Source organism: Pipra filicauda, unplaced genomic scaffold (genome assembly GCF_003945595.2).
Source record: "Pipra filicauda isolate LSUMZ 115617 unplaced genomic scaffold, ASM394559v2 scaffold44_size3831614_pilon, whole genome shotgun sequence".
NCBI lineage: Eukaryota > Metazoa > Chordata > Aves > Passeriformes > Pipridae > Pipra > Pipra filicauda.
Window position 1 is genome coordinate 132,773 of NW_024104587.1, and position 15,112 is coordinate 147,884.

Below are 15,112 nucleotides of genomic sequence, written 5' to 3' on the forward strand. Positions count from 1 at the left end.
GGGTGCTGGAGGGGTGCAGAGGCTACAGGATGGGTGCTGGATGGGTGCAGGATGGATACAGAGTGGTTCCAGGATAGATCCAGGATGGGTGCTGGGTGGGTTCAGGGTGGGTGCTGGGTGAGTTCTGGGTGGGTGCAGGGGATGCAGGATGAGTGCAAGGGGTGCAGGATTGTCCAGGATGGGTCCAGGGTGGTTCCAGGGTGGGTCCAGTATGGGTGCTGTGGGTGGAGGGTGGATCCAGGATGGTGCCAGAATGTGTGCTGTGGGTTCTGGGGGTGCAGGATGGTTTCAGGATGGTTCCAGGATGGTTCCAGGATGGTTCCAGGATGGTTGCTGTGCGTTCTGGGGGTGCGCGGAGCAGCGCTTCCTCCCGCCGCCAGGGGGCGCTCTCAGCCGCGCGCAGCCGATCTGGCCGGGCCACCCCCGCTCGCTGTCCCGCGGCCGGAAGCGGAAGTGGCCGCACCGCCCTCCTGCCGCTATGCGGTGGCGGAAAGATGGCGGCGGCCATGGCGTGAGGGGACCCGGCGCGGCCCCGGCGGTGAGCGCGGCCGCGGCCTCCCCCGGGCCCTCAGCCGGGTCCCCCGTGTCCCCTCAACCCCCAGCCTAGCAGGAGAACTGCTGGGAGCCTCGCGCCGTTCAGCGGGCGGACCCGCGGCAGCCCCCGGGCTTCCCCTGGAGCTCAGTCCCTGCACGGCCCCGGAGGACCGGGGCTCCCCGCTCCCCCCTCGGCAGGCGGGCCCGGGCACATTGCGGTGACTCCCTCTGTGCCCCCTCGCCCCCAGTTTCTCGTGCTTGCCATTTATCAGATCTGCGGATTATCCCTGGTTCCCTGGGCTCCCTCCATTCCCTTGGTGTCCACCTGTGCCTGCCCTTCTTCCTGACTCCCTCCCGGTGCCCGGCTGTGTGTCCCTTTTCAGCAGACAGACTTGCAGGTACCACCACTCCTCAGTGCACTGGGGGCACCTCTGGGCTCCCCTTGATTTCCTGGTGCCTCCCGCTGAGATCTCTCTCCCAGTTTCTCCCCCTGCTCCCAGTGCTCTCCTGTGTTATTTCCCCACTCCCAAAGTCCAGCCTGCCCCTTTTAGCCACCCCCTTGGGGTGCTGTGGGTCCATGTGAGCAGGTCCCCTGAATTCCACCCCGTGTGGTCCCAGAGCTCGTGTGCTGTTCCCCATAGGGAGAGGATGAGGTAGAGCCCTGACCATGGACCATGAGGCCCCCACAATCCGGCCTCGGCGCATCCAGAACCAGAACGTCATCCACCGCCTGGAGCGCCGCCGGATCAGCTCTGGCAAGGCTGGCACTCACTGGCACCAGGTCCGTGTCTTCCACCAGAATGTCTTCCCCAACTTCACCGTGGTCAACGTGGAGAAGCCGCCCTGCTTCCTGCGCAAGTTCTCCCCTGATGGCCGCTACTTCATCGCCTTCTCCTCCGACCAGACCTCCCTGGAGATCTACGAGTACCAGGGCTGCCAGGCGGCTGAGGACCTGCTGCAGGGCTACGAAGGGGAGATCCTGGCCAATGGCAACGACCAGCGGTCCGTCAACATCCGTGGGCGGCTCTTCGAGCGCTTCTTCGTGCTGCTGCACATCACCAACGTGGCCTCCAACGGGGAGCACCTGAACCGTGAGTGCAGCCTGTTCACGGATGACTGCCGGTACGTGATCGTGGGCTCAGCCGCCTACCTGCCCGAGGAGCCACACCCACCCTTCTTCGAGGTGTATCGCAACAGCGAGTCCGTGACCCCCAACCCGCGCTCCCCACTCGAGGATTACTCCCTGCACATCATCGACCTCCACACGGGCCGGCTGTGCGACACGCGCACCTTCAAGTGTGACAAGGTCATCCTGTCCCACAACCAGGGGCTGTACCTCTACAAGAACATCCTGGCCATCCTCTCCGTGCAGCAGCAGACCATCCACGTCTTCCAGGTGACACCCGAGGGGACGTTCATCGACGTGCGGACCATCGGCCGCTTCTGCTACGAGGATGATCTCCTGACCCTGTCTGCGGTGTATCCCGAGGTGCAGCGGGACTCACAGACAGGGATGGCCAACCCCTACAAAGAGCCCTTCATAAACTCCCTGAAGCACAGGCTGCTGGTGTACCTGTGGAGGAGGGCTGAGCAGGATGGAAGCGCTATAGCAAAGAGAAGGTTCTTCCAGTACTTTGACCAGCTGAGGCAGCTCCGCATGTGGAAGATGCAGCTCCTGGATGAGAACCATCTCTTTATCAAATACACCAGTGAGGACGTGGTCACGCTGCGGGTGACGGATCCTTCCCAGGTATAGAATCACAGAATGGTTTGGGTTGGGAGGGGCCTTAAAGATCATCTAATTCCAACTCCCCTGCCATGGGCAGGGAAACCTTCCACTAGACTAGGTTGCTCAGGTACTGCCTCTGTCCTCAGGCTGCTCATTGCTTTGGGACAAGTGCTCAAGCAGTACAATGCTTGTTTCTTAGCTGAGCCTGTGAATGTTGTTTAGGATCCCCAGGACTTTGTTCTTACGAGAACATTTGATGCCTCTAATATTAAATAACTTTTGTGTCTTTTGTTTGCATAATTTCATCTCTTCCTTCTCAGCTGAAAAAAGAGAGAGAAAAGATCTGACATGCTTAGTGAGTTCCCTTTCTCCAGGGTTTGTTCCCCATACTCATAGATGCTGTAGAACCCTCTTTCCCTTCCAGATACCCAGCTGAATTTATTTTTAGCTGATATTTCATAAAGTCCACTTTAAGTGTAGAGGTAGTCTCTCCCTTTTCTCATGTATCTTCAAGCACATTTTGCAGATATAATAGTCTTCATTTTTTCCCCAGTAGAATTACCTTTTCTGTTCTGCCTGCTTACTTACTCTTTCAAGCTTCAGTGAGAGACAGTATTTATGATCTCTCCAAATTGGAGTAGCAGCTCTTAGATCTGGCTAGTGTGCCAATTGCTTCTCCTTTTAGTTTAGTACTAAAGAAGTGGAATTACAGCAAATGTAGCTCAGTCAGTGCTGTGTCTCTCCAGACATTTCACCACCCCGCAGGTTGATCATCTCTTTTCACTGCTGTTTAAGTGGTGGCCACATTTGGAGCTCTGTGAAACAGAGATTTTTTTTTAAGCCAGTTTTTATTCCTTTAACAAGCTTGGTTTTTATTCTGTTGAAAGTATTTAGCAAGAATTTGTAATAAATCTCCAGTACAGCATGTAGTTCTGATTGTTCCCCAGATGTTTGTTTTCCTCTCATACCCTTCTCTTCCACCAGGACTTAGATAATAGAAGAAATAGACAGTAGCTCTTAGCTTGTTGCCTTAGTCTGATTCTTCCTGGAAGATGACTCTCATTTGTTTTATTTTTTCTCTTTGGTGTTTGTTTGGGGAAGTTGCTTTGGTAGGAAATAGGAAAGGCTTAATCTAGTCCACTTTGCTCATTGATGTAAAACTGAACATCTGCCTCAGAGACATTAAAGCTCTGTGGAAGTGGTCTGCAGCGTTCTGCTCGTTGCTGGTGTCTGGAATGAGCTCCTGACCCTGATGTAGATATTTGTGGCAGGCTCAGCTCAGCGCTCCGCTGTGGTTACTGGGGCTTTTGTGCCTGGTTTGCTGCAGGGAGCTCTCAACTCTCTTCACCCGGGGGTTACTTTAAGATGCAGGCTGTGGTTGGTTTAGCCTCAGGTGCTGGCTTTTATGCTGAAGGAAAAGCGTCTCATTTCTCAGTTCTTCAGGAGATAATACCAGATGTGGAGCAGACTCCGCAGACCTTCCTGAGCGTAGGCGTTGTGTTAGGGCTTCCTGAAGAAAACTTGGCTCTCAAAATACCTACAGCTCTGATTTTTCTTTCATCTATCAGACAAGGAACATAAAGTTTCATCCAATTTCAGGCTCCTCTCTACTCTCTGGCTTCTCTGCCAAGAAGGTTGAGGAGTCACTGTTTATACTTGTGGGTTGCGTGTTTTTTGTCTGGGTCTGCACCGAATCCTTTGAGATGTGCTGTGCATATGTAGCTTGGGGGTTGTTGTTGCTATTCCAGGCTTCTGTTGATAGACTTGACAGCTTTGCTGCGTGATTTCTGTGACACTCAGCTGCTGCCTCTCATGCTGTGATGATGTTTTGCTGGTGTTACAGGTGCTGCTAAAAAGCAGGGAGGGTAGTTTCTCTGCTCAGGGACATCCTGTAGATGTGTCTGTACGTTAACCTGGCCAAGGAACTTTTTTTATTTAAGGTAGGAGGATACTCCCTACAGTCTCCAGTGATTTAAATAGTGTTTCCTTCTGCTGTCTCCTCTTATTTTCTCTCTGCTCCAACCCTTTATTTCAGAAGGGCTTCCCTTTCCTTAGGCAGCAGTCTAGTGAGTAACCTCATCTAGCACGCTTCATTTTGACATGTGGGGGCTGGATTGTATTATCACAGTTTATTTTGGGGCTGTAAAACAAACAAACCTTGTGATATTTGGGGGTGGGTGGGGTGGGCAGAGTGCCTGCCGTCATCCCTGAGCATTGTTTTTGGGAGCAGGAGGTGAAGCATTTAGAAGTTACCTCTTGACAGAAGATTAATCAGGCACGTGCATACACCACGGGAATTTGTTACTTCTGAAGTGGGGGCAGGTTCTTATTTGGGGTGCCAATGTGTCTAATGAAAGCTACTTTTAATGACCAAGAATTAAATCTGCCCTTTCCCAATGGAACAGGAACGTCATCTCCCTTTGATGTAGCTGTGCTGACACAATGTCACCTTTTTCCCAACTTCGTGTCAGGAAACATTGCCATTGCCAGATCCACAGTGTTATACAAGGGCCTTCTTGCACAAGAATGTCAGCACTAAAAAGAAGTCATTAATGTCTTTCAGATTTTCATTTCTATGCTGGCAGGGTACCTGGAGGGGACAACTTTTTGTGGGCAGTGATATAGCACATAGTACACTAAAAAGGCTCATCTCTCTGTGATGCAAATATTAAGAAGGGGAAGGATATAATGTCTCTACGGAGAAGAAAAAATAATTTATGGCCAGCTAGCACTGGATCTAAAATCATTTTGTAAGCAGGAATGAAAATTAAATTTGGCACTTGAGAAAGTGTTTTGGATTTGGTGGAGGGGACAGAGAGGAAGAGAAAACAGAACTATTGCATCAGTTGGAGTTAAAAAATGGGAAGCCCATTAAGTTTTCTTAATCACAGTTAAGAGGTGGATAATTTGGTACATGTTGAATAGGAGAATATGGATTAGCATAAGGATGTGGGATTCTCCTGCGCTGTGGAGAAATTTGGATAGGGTCCGTGGTGTGATGTGGGGAGAAGGAAGGGAGACCTTCCCCTCCATGCTCTCCTGGGTAACCACTGCCTCTGCCTCTCTGCCCAGCCCTCGTTCTTCGTCGTGTACAACATGGTGACCACGGAGGTTATCGCCGTGTTCGAGAACACGTCCGACGAGCTGCTGGAGCTGTTTGAGAACTTCTGTGACCTCTTCAGGAATGCCACCCTGCACAGTGAGGCTGTCCAGTTCCCCTGCTCAGCTTCCAGCAACAACTTTGCCAGGCAGATCCAGCGCCGGTGAGCCATTTGGAGCATGCTTTATACCGTATAGACACACGCTCACCCCCGTCCGCTGAAGGCCAGTATCAAATAACAAATAACTTTGTCCCCTTTGCAGAGTGATGTAAGGGGCAGGCTCATACATGGTTCACCTTGCAGCCTCATGCATTTGGTTTTATATTCCACAGCATCTGCCTTGCTACAGGATTGCCACAAAGCAGTGGGAATCTGGTGCTTAGAAGAAGGAAGAGGAATTTTGGGGGAAAGATGTTCCCATCTTTCCTTGAGTAATAACTCTTCTGGAGGTTATTAAAGTGTTACTGCCCAGTAGCCTTGGTCCCTGAAGATATGATTTGTCAAGATGCTGGCGTCATCTAGTTGGACGTATTTTGCCAAGTGATGTTCTCTGAATTTAGTGTGTATCAAACTCTGTTCTGTAGCATTTTCCTCAACATCAGTGACAAGCTTGTGGTTCTCATCAAAGAGTGCTAGGAGAAAGGAAACTCATCTGCTTAGACCTATTGCGAAAGCTGAGCAAAATACCAAAATAACCTGGCTTTCTAGAATGTGCTTTAACAGTCAAACACGATTTTAATGAGGCAGAGTGCGTTATTTCTTTTGGAATATATTTTTATGTGACTCAGGGTGTTTTGTTCTTTCAGTGACTTGTTTCACATCATCCAAAGTACTTGGCATTCGCTTATGGGCATTAAGCTTCTGTTGATTTTAGGTTGATGTCACAGAAATGTGACGAAGTTGACTATGTCTGTAACTTTCTAGAGCTGCCTGTCAGGAAATCCGTAATGCTTAATGGAAGAGAGAATGAGAGGACTCACCAGAGACTCTTGAAGAACAACTCCTGCTTTGTGTTAAAGTAGAGAGGCAAATCTTTTCATTCTCTTGGCTATAAGGGAGCGTTGTAACTTCCACAGCAAAGTATCATTGAGAATAATCTAGAGTGAGCTGGCTTTTGGCTGAGCATTTCTGGTTAAATGGAAGTGTTTTACCCTCCTTGATGTCTAACATCCCTGCAGCTGATCTGACTGTTCTCGCACATGGAAAACTTAAAATTTTGTTTGGAAAGAGAAATCCAGCCTGTGTTAATGTCTCCCTCAGGAAGAACTTTCAGCTCACTGTAGTTTCTGAAGAGCTTTGTGCTTCTTGTCAAGGTTCTTCCTCATCTAAGGTTTCTCCCTTAAAACACAGTGGCTGGAGAGAGGGGGATTCTCAAGTCAACATTAATAGCTGAACTGTTACTGTGAAACCCTCTGGCTTTTGCTTATCCTGTTTCCCGGCTTCATGGTAAAACTTGGATTGACTGATAAGCTGCTAATCCATCTCTCCCTGTTTCTGATCCTGTTCATTTCCTGTACTGCAGAGCAGCTGGGGCCAGACCTGGCTAGGCACAGTCTTCTTCTTCTGTCAGTTTGGACTTTGAGGGCAGAAACAGTAATGAGGAGGGAGGATAAAAAGGTCACCAGAACTGGCTGATGCTTGAATCATTGTGATACATCTTTGGAAGTGAGCTGGTTTGGTTCTTTGCTGCTGTTTTCTTTCGCTAATTGTTTCCCTCCTTAGTTTATTTAAGCTGTGCTGTTCACCTGTGGCCTTTGTGAACAAAAGGTGTCTCTCGGTTTGCTGCAGGTTCAAGGACACGATCGTGAACGCCAAGTACGGAGGGCACACGGAGGCCGTGCGGCGGCTGCTGGGGCAGCTCCCGATCAGCGCCCAGTCCTACAGCGGCAGCCCCTACCTCGACCTCTCCCTGTTCAGCTACGATGACAAGTGGGTGTCAGTCATGGAGCGGCCCAAGACCTGCGGTGATCACCCCATAAGGTATGGGACAGGCCAAGAAGCTGAATGTGAGGGGAGCAGGGCGAGAGTCATCCTAAATTGCCTCTGCCACATGGCATCACATGTGAAGAAGAGGGAGTAGATCAAGGCCTTTTGCTTAGGAAATCCTTTCACCGGAGGGTTTATTTCAGCAGTCCCACAAAGCTTGGCCTCTCTCCTTTGCAGTAACTCATGTGTATGGGAGGCTTCTTCAGGTTTCTCACTGTGCTGCACTGGGGAAGGTTTGAGTAGTGAAGCCTGACCTTTTCCATATGAATGGTCTTGTTCATCCTCCTCTTCTTGCAGTGCTGTTGTTGTGTTTGGGCTGCAGATTCATACAGTTCTGGATGCCTGCTTTCCTATGCTGGAAGGATCCTTTTTGAGCACGTGGGTTTAGCTGGCAAGGATTATCTGGTTTGTCCTGTGAATAAAATAGTGGCTGGGTTAGGTGTTACTCAGAATGCTTGTGGTATTGATTTAGCTGTTTTCAGACTTCCCTTGTTTACAGTCCTCACCCTGAGAGCTGCACTTCTCCTCATACACCCCTTCTCTCTGTGCACTGTAGGAAATTTCTGTCTGTAGTAGGAGCTTCAGCCAGGTCCGAGGGCCATTCAGTGCCTCTCCTGTCTGAGTCTTTGATGTTGGCAGTCTGAGCTTGGGAATAAGGAGGTTTGCAATGCTTTTTGCAGAAACACCAGGACTGTTTATTTCTTTTTGTTGGCTGCAGCCATGGCTGCAAGCAATAGTGGTTAAAAATCCAACATCTCTGGCCTGAAAGGCTCAAAGAGGCTGAGTTCTCCAGACAGAATAGTCTTTCCACTCTCAGTACTGGAGAAGCAAACCTATGCTCTGAAAACAAAGAGAGCCTTCAGTGCCTGAGTGCTTTGTTTAGTGACTGCACGCATGTTGGGGGCTCAGGCAGCCTAGGGAGATCATTCTGGCCAGCTTCCCAACTTTGTTTTCATCAATTCATTCTCAAAAAGTGTTTTCATATCTCCCCTGGCCCTGACTCAGGTGGCAGGGAACTTCTGATTATTCCTGCGCTCTCAATTCCCAAATTATGTATATTTAATTGATTTTTCTGCCTGTATGATTTGGTTTGATCTCCAGCTTCCGTGCTATCTGCAGAGAAAGCCTGCCCTTTTCCCCCTTGTCATGCTTGACGTTGGGAAAACTTGCAGGGTGGCAGTTGTCTGCCAGCGCCAACCTGCGCCCGGCTCCTGCGGACAAAAGGGAGCAGAACCACAGTCATTTGCTGCGGTGGAGTCTTTGTAGTAAACAAAGCCAAGTGCCACCTTCCCTCCCTCCCCTGAGCAAACCGGCATTTCAGAGCCAGAGCTTTTAAAGCTCAAAGCTGTGCAGAGTCAATTAGGACTTGAATAGAGCCTCGGAGCAGTGGGGCTCCTGGTTTTTGGAAAGCAAGCAGAAGATGAGGCTCTAACCTTAACCATTCAATAGCTCAAATAGTGCTGCTGTGGTTCTCACATGCAAAACAAAGGGATTAATAAAATAATGCCAGCTGCCTGTTGTGGGTAGAGGGTTTGGAAATGAAGGACCGCAGGATTTGTAATGTAAGTCCTGTAATTGTCTGGAATGGAAAACCCTTCAGCAGTTAAGGGTGTTATAATCTGTGTGCAGTTTCCTGGCACAATGTGTGAGCTAGGAAGGCCTCCAGACCTTTTCCACATCCATTCAGCACTTCTGTGCACTGTGTCCTTTTAACCCTTAGTGCCTTTCTGCATCCCGGAAGGTTCAGCTCTCAACTCTGCCTACTTGAGAGACCAGTGGTTGTTTGCTCTCAGGCTGGAAGGACTTTAGGTTCCCCATCACCACTGCCTTCCAGTCTCTTTTCAGGAGGCTTGAAGAGATATTCAGTGGGTGAAATGATGGCACTTGTGAGGAAGAGGCTCTAACACACTCTACCTATAGCAGGGGGTCTCTAAAATCCATCTAGATGGCTAATAAGGAGCCATTTAACAGAAGAATTGGTCTGCAGATAAATCTTCCATTTTCCTACAGTTTGAAAAGGCTGGTCTTGCTGTTTCTGTTGACATACAATTTTATATTGCAGTGCCTAATTTATCCCCAGAGTGAGAGCCCATGGAAATGGCCTCTGATTGCAGAGCACTTTTAAAAATACATTTAAAAATACCAAACTGAGCACATCTTTTAGATTACAGGGAGCTTCATCTTGAGTAGTAAATTGTTGTGAATTGGGAGAGAGAGGAACAGATGGGGGACTGTGATTTATTTAAAGAATGACCCTCTGCATACCCAGCCTTGTGTAGGAGGGAAAGGGCTTTTTGAAAAGCCAAATACCAAGATTGTGATTCTCTTGCTGGGTTCTTGTGTGCAATTTTCAGGCAGGGCTGGCTGGCAGTTTGATTCAGAGGAAGGGAGACGAGAGTGGCCCTCCAGGAAGAACATGAGGTTCTCAATAGGCTGTGTTGTTAAAATGTGGAGTATGTCTGCTCCTGAAACAGCGTATCTGTCATCAGCCATTCTTCCAGACTGAGAGCTGAGCGCATTGTGTTGCTGGCGGGGGGCAGATGTGCTCCAAGATTAAAAGCATTCTTTGAGTTAAAACCAGAGGAAAATGCAAAATACCCACATATACTAAGTGTTGGTGGAAAAGGAAGCAGCTGTGGGGCAAAATGGCAATTCTGTGCTCAAAATTGGAAGAGCTCTAATGAAAAGAGTCTACCGAACTGAGACAACTTCAGGGTGAGGATTTAAGTTAGAGTCCAGCTAATTTGTGAAGGTACCACATCCAGAAACCTCCTTCAAAATCTTGGGGAGTGTGGGACCGTCACAGAGAATCCCATGTTCCTACAGCAGCAGAGGACAGTGGGGTTACCTGGGCTTATGTCGGTTACACACTGTGTGCAGAGAAGGTTCAAGAAGCAAAGAGCTTCCCCAGACGCCCCTCTCTTCAGCACTGTTTGCCTTGTCCCCTTGGCAGTATTTGCTGTGTGTTGGAGCTGTGTTCCAGAACTCACCTGTCTGGAGACACACATGAGCTTGACCCATAGGCAGGTGTGTGACAGCAGAAGGATGTTAGGTTTACTTTGACCACTGCCCTTGCTTTCATTGTGGAATCCAATCCACCAGGTTCTTCCTGCCCAGCCTATCTCATTAATGCTTTTTTGATGGAAATCTAAAAGGAACTGCAAAGCCTTGCTTGAGCTGTACAGTACAACTTGGCACCCTTGATCAGGATTGGATCAAGTTTCTTCAGCTGAACAGGGAGGTAGCAAGGCACAAGAACAGCAGCGTAAAGCCTTCCCTGGCAGCACCAGGAGGGGGAAGGGGTAGCCTTACACTCTCAGTGAAGTCCATTGCTAAGAGAAGTAAGCTCAGTTCTATACAATAAATCTGCCTTAGGGATCAAGGGGAGCAGCTTGCATTAAGAGAGGATGGAGAGCCAGCACAGGTGGGGTCTGAACCAAACTTACTCCCCCTTGTGAAATCAGCTTTGTCCACCAAAATGACAGGCAGAGTTCTTTCACTTCTAATACTAAAATGAAGTGAAGCTTTTCTAGACAGTAGAAAACAACTGCCCCAGGAGGGACTTTTCTGCATAGCCAAGAGCCCGACACCCAGCTGAGGACCTCCTGCCCCTGAGGGAGTACCAGAGATGGAACAAGGCACTCTGTGTGTGAAGAGCCCAGATGGCAAAGTCAATAGTCGGGAACAGCCATAATTGACTTTCTCTTCCTTTCAGATTTTACGCTCGTGATTCTGGCCTCCTGAAGTTTGAGATCCAGGCGGGACTCCTGGGGCGGCCCATCAATCACACCGTGCGGCGCCTGGTCGCGTTCACCTTCCACCCCTTCGAGCCCTTTGCCATCTCGGTGCAGCGCACCAACGCCGAGTACGTGGTGAACTTCCACATGAGGCACAGCTGCACGTAGTGGGCCTCACCAGCTGCTCTCCTTGGGTCCGGGCCTCTGCCGCAGACGCTCCAAAGCCAGACACTCACACCTTCTGGGAAACCAAACCATTGCTCGTGTCGAGAAACCTGACCAGGGAGCTCCTGCCACTGGCATCTCACGGGGCACTCAGCTGAGGAAAGCTGATCTGCTCCAGTTAAGGCTGTGGATGTTTCTCCTGATCCTGATTGTACTGTGGGGGTCCCACTGCATTAAGCGCTGCTGTCCTTCCCTATCCCTGTGGATGAACAAAGTGTAGCTGAGGTTTCCTTTCCTGGTTTGCCAGAGGCATGTCCATTTTCTTTCCTGCTGTAAGACTTGGGGTGGCAGAGACAGGGCTTTGCATTGCACCTATGGAGCGCTCCCTTCTGCACTGGTGCTCTCTTACTTTGTTGCACAAACAGCCTGTCATAGGGGGAATGGATGGGAGCCCCGGGGAAGGCTTGGATGCAGCTACCCTTGTTTGTATCTTCAGTATTGCTAGGGAAACGAGATCCTGCTGTCAATCCACACATTCTACTCATGTGATTTTGATATGCAAGAGGTCAGGAAAAAAGGTGTGAGAAATCACTACAACTGAGAGACATGAGGTGTGTTCCTGACTCTTATGCAAGTCACTCAATCTTTGTGCCTTAGTATCTGTAAAAGCTCCTAAATGCGAGATGGTGTGTTAATACCAGCAAGCCAGGGCAGCTGGTTGTGTCTCTAATGCACGAGGAGGTGGCTGCAGAAGGAAGATGGGTGGCTAGGAAGGGTGTAGGGGAGCAACAGTAGCTCCTTGGTCACGTTAGAAGGACTTTTCTGCAGCATGGGGTGAATCCTCATGGCCATCTGCAGTTCTGCTGCTGGGGAGAGAGGAGACCCAGCTGCTGGCACCCTCAGGTGTGTTGGAGTATGAGCATGGAAAATTAGTAGCATTTGAGTTTGCCCAGGAAGGAGGGAGGAGACCTGAATTAATGTTCACTGCTGCAGGTTTGCAGTTAGGAGATGAGCTTGTTGACTTAGGTTGCTTACCTCTCCCTGTTTGATACACTGTTCTCTGTGAGAACCCGAGTTGCTGTTCCCAGGCTTCAGAGCGCAGCTGCCTGCTGTGTCGGGGCTGGCTGGACCACGGCAGTTTTTATGCTGCTGATAAATTAAGCTCCTGGGTGTAATTACCTGCCACCACGGACTGGTGAGGATGCTGGCCTGCCCTTCTCTCTTAAAAATGGAGTTTTTGGTTGTAGGCTAGCATTTGGGGGTTTTTGCACACGGGCTGTGTGCTGCCAGGCAGCACAACCATCTCAACATCACGAGGTGCTCTGTCGGAAGCTGGAGCCTGTTGTCCCATTCGTATGGGAGTTACAGGGGAGGCATTAGAAAATTGGTGCTAATACACAGGAAACCCTTTAAAGGACCCTGTGGGTGTCTTGTTTGGACCAAAATGAGCTGTGGATGATGTGTTGTGGCCACATGCCTGTGAAGAGGAGTGTTGGAGTCATGCATTCATTTTGCTGGTAATGAACAGGAGAACTGTGGGTGTTGGTACCTGCTTATGGCATGAATGGTGGACCTTGAAATCGAGGGTTCCCTGCGGTCCTTGAATCAGCCTTCACTCTCTGCCTCATGGTACTTCTCTGCTCTCCTGGGCTTGCTAAACATATTTCTAGGGAAGACATTCCATTTCACCACTCTTTACCTGTTGTTTGCACTGTTGGTGTCTCAGGTCTGTCAGGAGTGATGGTGGGTCAGAACACTGCTAACAGGTGTCAGGCTGTGTGTGCTTTAGCTGCAGGTTCCTCTCCATCTAATAACACTATTTGTCAAGGTTTTAGATTTTTATCCTGTGATCTCCTCTTCAAACATTCAATTAAAGCTCCAAGTGGAGAATCGTTTGCACACTGTAGATCATGGATTTACCTCCTTCTGCACCATCTCACAGCTGTTCACACTTCAGTATGAGACTTTTTTTTTTTCTTTTCCAAAGCTTTCAGCAGCTCCATCTGAGACTGGGTTTACTTCTTGGTGTCACAGCCTCAGGAAGTCTGTCCTTACTAAAATAGCTCCATTTAGACTTTTTTTTCAGTGGCAAAAAATATAAATTACAGCATTTCTATAGTCGGGGCTTTTGCTAAATTCAGGCTGCCCTATGTGAAGCAGAGTGTGTGGCACAAATTGTTGGACTTTGGGCTCAGAGACCAGAGATCTGTTCTTAGCTCTGCTATTAAATTGTTCTGTGGCTGGGGGCAAATCTCTTCCTGTTCCAGCTGGTGTTTTCTTCTCTGTAAATGAGGCCAAAAACATATTTTCAGCTTTTGTAAAACACTTTGAAATTCATGGATAAAAAGTGCTGGATAAGTGCTAAGTATTTTCTTATTATGTTTGCAGACAAACTGATCATTCTGGGTACTAATTGCCTTGGAGTAGTGTAGCAGATCCTCTGGTCTTGGCTGCTGCATTTTATATCTACAACAGAGTTAATTTTATTACAGAATTGTATGGAAAGAAAAGTCTCTCATGCTTGAAATTTTGATTCTTTTGTTTAAGAAACAAAAAGTGCGTGTGTGTGTGTGTGTGGTGGGGAGGGTGGGAGGAAAGGGGAGATATTTTCTACCTGATATTTTTCTTAGTTTAGGGTAAAGATTTGTTAGCAACACAAGACAAAAATGGAATAAACAGAATTTGCTTGAAGACTCTGATTTATTGTCTTTGTCTTCCAAAAACCTGAATGCTGCAAATGGGAATTCCTTTCCTAAGAAGAGGTGGCAGAGGTGTGTCTTGGACTATGCAGGCGTATCACATGGGAGTTTGCTGCCTCTTCCTGGAATTTGGAGTACAAGTGTGCTCAAGAATGTTCCCACCTGAGGCTTTTCTGTAGTTCCTGCAGATTTTTCAAATTCTTGTCTACATGAACTAATGCTGGGAGAGGAATTTTTGGCCTTCAGTTGTGTTTTCCCCTTTGTATATTATTACTGTCCCAACTTGTATTCAGAGACTCTTCCTTTATTCCATTTATAGCATTTGTCTAACCTTTTGGTCATTTTCTGCTGATGATCCACGATCAAGAGGTGAAAGCTTGTGGTTTAACCCCGGCTGGAAACTCAGCCCCACACAGCCACTTGCTCAATCCCTCACCAGCAGGGCTGGGGAGAGAATTGGAACAGTAAAAGAGAAAATTTGTGGGTTGAGATAAAGACAGCTTAATGGGTGGTTAAAAGCCACGTGCAAACAAAGCAAAACATGGAATTAATTCCCACTCCCCTTGGGCAGGTGGGTGTTCAGCCATCTCCAGGAAAGCAGGGCTCCATCATGTGTAAGTGCCCCAGCCAAAACCAGGACAAAGCTGAACACACCTTGCTTGGCAGAGGAGCTGTTGCCTGTCCACTGCTTTTGGGTTGGGCAAAGGCACTAGGATTTTCCATGTGCTGCTCCCTGCCTCTGCAGAATGTTGTGGTTGAGAACACACGATCGGGACCTTCCCAAAGTCTGGGTTCCCCTTGTAATCCGCTGCTGCTCTGTAACAACCTGGCAGCATCCCTGTTTGTGTTAGTCCCTCTAAGCATGGATGTGATTTTCCTTTGAACCTTTCCTCCACTTTCCCATGTGCAGTTCTTGGATGCTTTCCTGAGCACACCAGAAAGCTCTTGAGCCCGTGGCTTTTCAGACAGGCACTAAAGTGACAAGGAGATGCTTGAGTTGGAAACCATGTTTGACTGGCAGCAAAATCCCGTCTTTTGTTACTTCTTGTGCTTTAAAAAAAAAAAAAAGCAAGCAGTAAAAGCAGGACACTTACATTATTTCTTATATAAGTGGCATTAGACAGCAAGCCACAGAAATCCCACTAGAGTCAAACCTATGGA

General features: G+C 48.6%; 1 protein-coding gene across 2 annotated transcripts; it reads left to right on the forward strand.

The window, feature by feature from the left end:
- The first annotated feature begins 505 nt into the window (after nt 1-505).
- On the forward strand, nt 506-13,943 carry DET1 (DET1 partner of COP1 E3 ubiquitin ligase). Of its 2 annotated transcripts, none has more exons than XM_039385926.1 (5): nt 506-932; nt 1,176-2,284; nt 5,336-5,526; nt 7,153-7,344; nt 11,066-13,943. In XM_039385926.1, exons 2-5 carry the CDS (start codon nt 1,202-1,204, stop codon nt 11,253-11,255), a joined length of 1,656 nt encoding a protein of 551 aa, XP_039241860.1. In that variant the 5' UTR covers nt 506-932; nt 1,176-1,201; the 3' UTR covers nt 11,256-13,943. The 2 variants fall into 2 exon arrangements, with proteins under 2 accessions (XP_039241860.1, XP_039241861.1); XM_039385927.1 differs by having other exon boundaries at nt 510-538.
- The last annotated feature ends 1,169 nt before the right edge of the window (nt 13,944-15,112 follow it).